At 37.7% G+C, this 1,503-nt stretch overlaps 1 protein-coding gene across 1 annotated transcript in view; it reads left to right on the forward strand.

Moving 5' to 3' along the window:
* Window positions 1–208: 208 nt before the first annotated feature.
* Window positions 209–1,503, forward strand: part of LOC104163039 (stromelysin-1-like) — a gene marked incomplete at its 5' end in the record, with an annotated part of 2,346 nt that continues 1,051 nt past the window's right edge. Inside the window, 2 exons of the mRNA XM_009701918.1 lie at window positions 209–342; window positions 872–1,031. Coding sequence (XP_009700220.1) covers window positions 209–342; window positions 872–1,031 — 294 coding nt within the window. The remainder of the gene's footprint in view (window positions 343–871; window positions 1,032–1,503) is intronic.

Raw genomic sequence — 1,503 nt, forward strand, 5'->3', positions numbered from 1 at the left:
TGAGCTTAGAGCAACCCATAGTAAAGGGCAAATGTCTATGAGACAGCAGGGCAAAGTGAAGCACCGCATCCCAAAAGGGGTGGTAGCTCTGCCTCACAGGGAGGACTGGCTCCAGCACCCAGACAGCAGGTTTTAGAGTAGATTTCTGGGCTACTGATCTCCTGGTGAAATACAGACAATGAAACCCTGCTGTTTTCATTTCTATCAGCTATGTCTGGCGCAAAAGTCCGTATTTCTCGAGCATTGAGCATGACACCATCTCCTCATTCTGGCCATCACTGGCAGCTGGCTTTGATGCTGCTTATGAGCTTGACAAGAAGGATCGAGTGCTATTATTTAAAGGTACTTCTTTTACATTTCCATCAGTCCTTTTTATGAATTAATGAAGTTATATTAGTACTGCTAATGTTACATAATAATAATGGAAGTAATATCATACTAATACTAATACAAGAAAACATTTAAATCCGTTTTCATTTTGATAATGCTGTTGCCATCATTAACTAGTACTGCTTCACAACATCCCTGTACAATATATTACTCTTCTTTTGCCAGTGAGAGAGATCATAGCTGAGACAAAATTGATTGCCTACATGAAGTTATTTAAATACATTTGTAAAGATGCCAAACGCACCTAGAAAATACGTTGAGTTTTAACTATTGAGTATATAATTCTCTTAAGGACTATAAAAAGTGGAGAATCCAACAGCTCTGAAATATTCAAACTTATGTGTGCCCTAGAGGGTCATGTTCTCAGCTGGACATCTGTGCTATTTGGTGGCAATTATTACACAGAAAGTTCTGATGCTTTGATGAAAAGGAGCTCGGCCTCCTCAGGAATCCCTACTAACTTTTTCTGGTTTTCCTGCAGACGACCAGTACTGGGCTGTCAGTGGCTACAGTATAGAGCCAGGCTTTCCCAAACCTATTCAGAACCTGGGCTTCCCCACTAGCGTCAGGAAAATCGATGCAGCTGTTCATGATCAAAATACCAAGAAAACCTATTTCTTTGTAGGCAACAAGTACTGGAGGTAAGGCTAATTACTCTCGTACAGCAGATAATCAAAATAGCTTTTAAAATGTCAAATTATATTAGTATTTGTACAGTAAGTTCATGGACTCTTGTTGTCAGCCAGTATAAAGCTGAAACTCAGGCAATTACTCATGTCTTTTCATAGAACAAAGTCTGCAACACCTGAGATAAAGGCAACATCCATTTACTTTTATCAGTCTGTGATTAACAGACAAATGAGCTTTGTTTATTCGTTAGGAAGCAGTATTACATTAACTTAGTGTAAAAAGATAATGTGAGTATAGTTTGTCATCATGTCATGTACTCATTCAGTAGCTATTAAAGGGCAGAAGTGCTCTCTGAAATTTATAAATGACAAATCTATCAAGAAAGTTATTGAAGGAGATTAAAATATTTACTTTTTAAGAAACAGTTCAGCTAAGCAGTACTGTTAGCCCTAACAATTAATCTGTAATATTATCTTGAAAGAG

The sequence above is a fragment of the Cariama cristata genome, unplaced genomic scaffold (genome assembly GCF_000690535.1).
Source record: "Cariama cristata isolate BGI_N322 unplaced genomic scaffold, ASM69053v1 scaffold2096, whole genome shotgun sequence".
Lineage (NCBI taxonomy): Eukaryota > Metazoa > Chordata > Aves > Cariamiformes > Cariamidae > Cariama > Cariama cristata.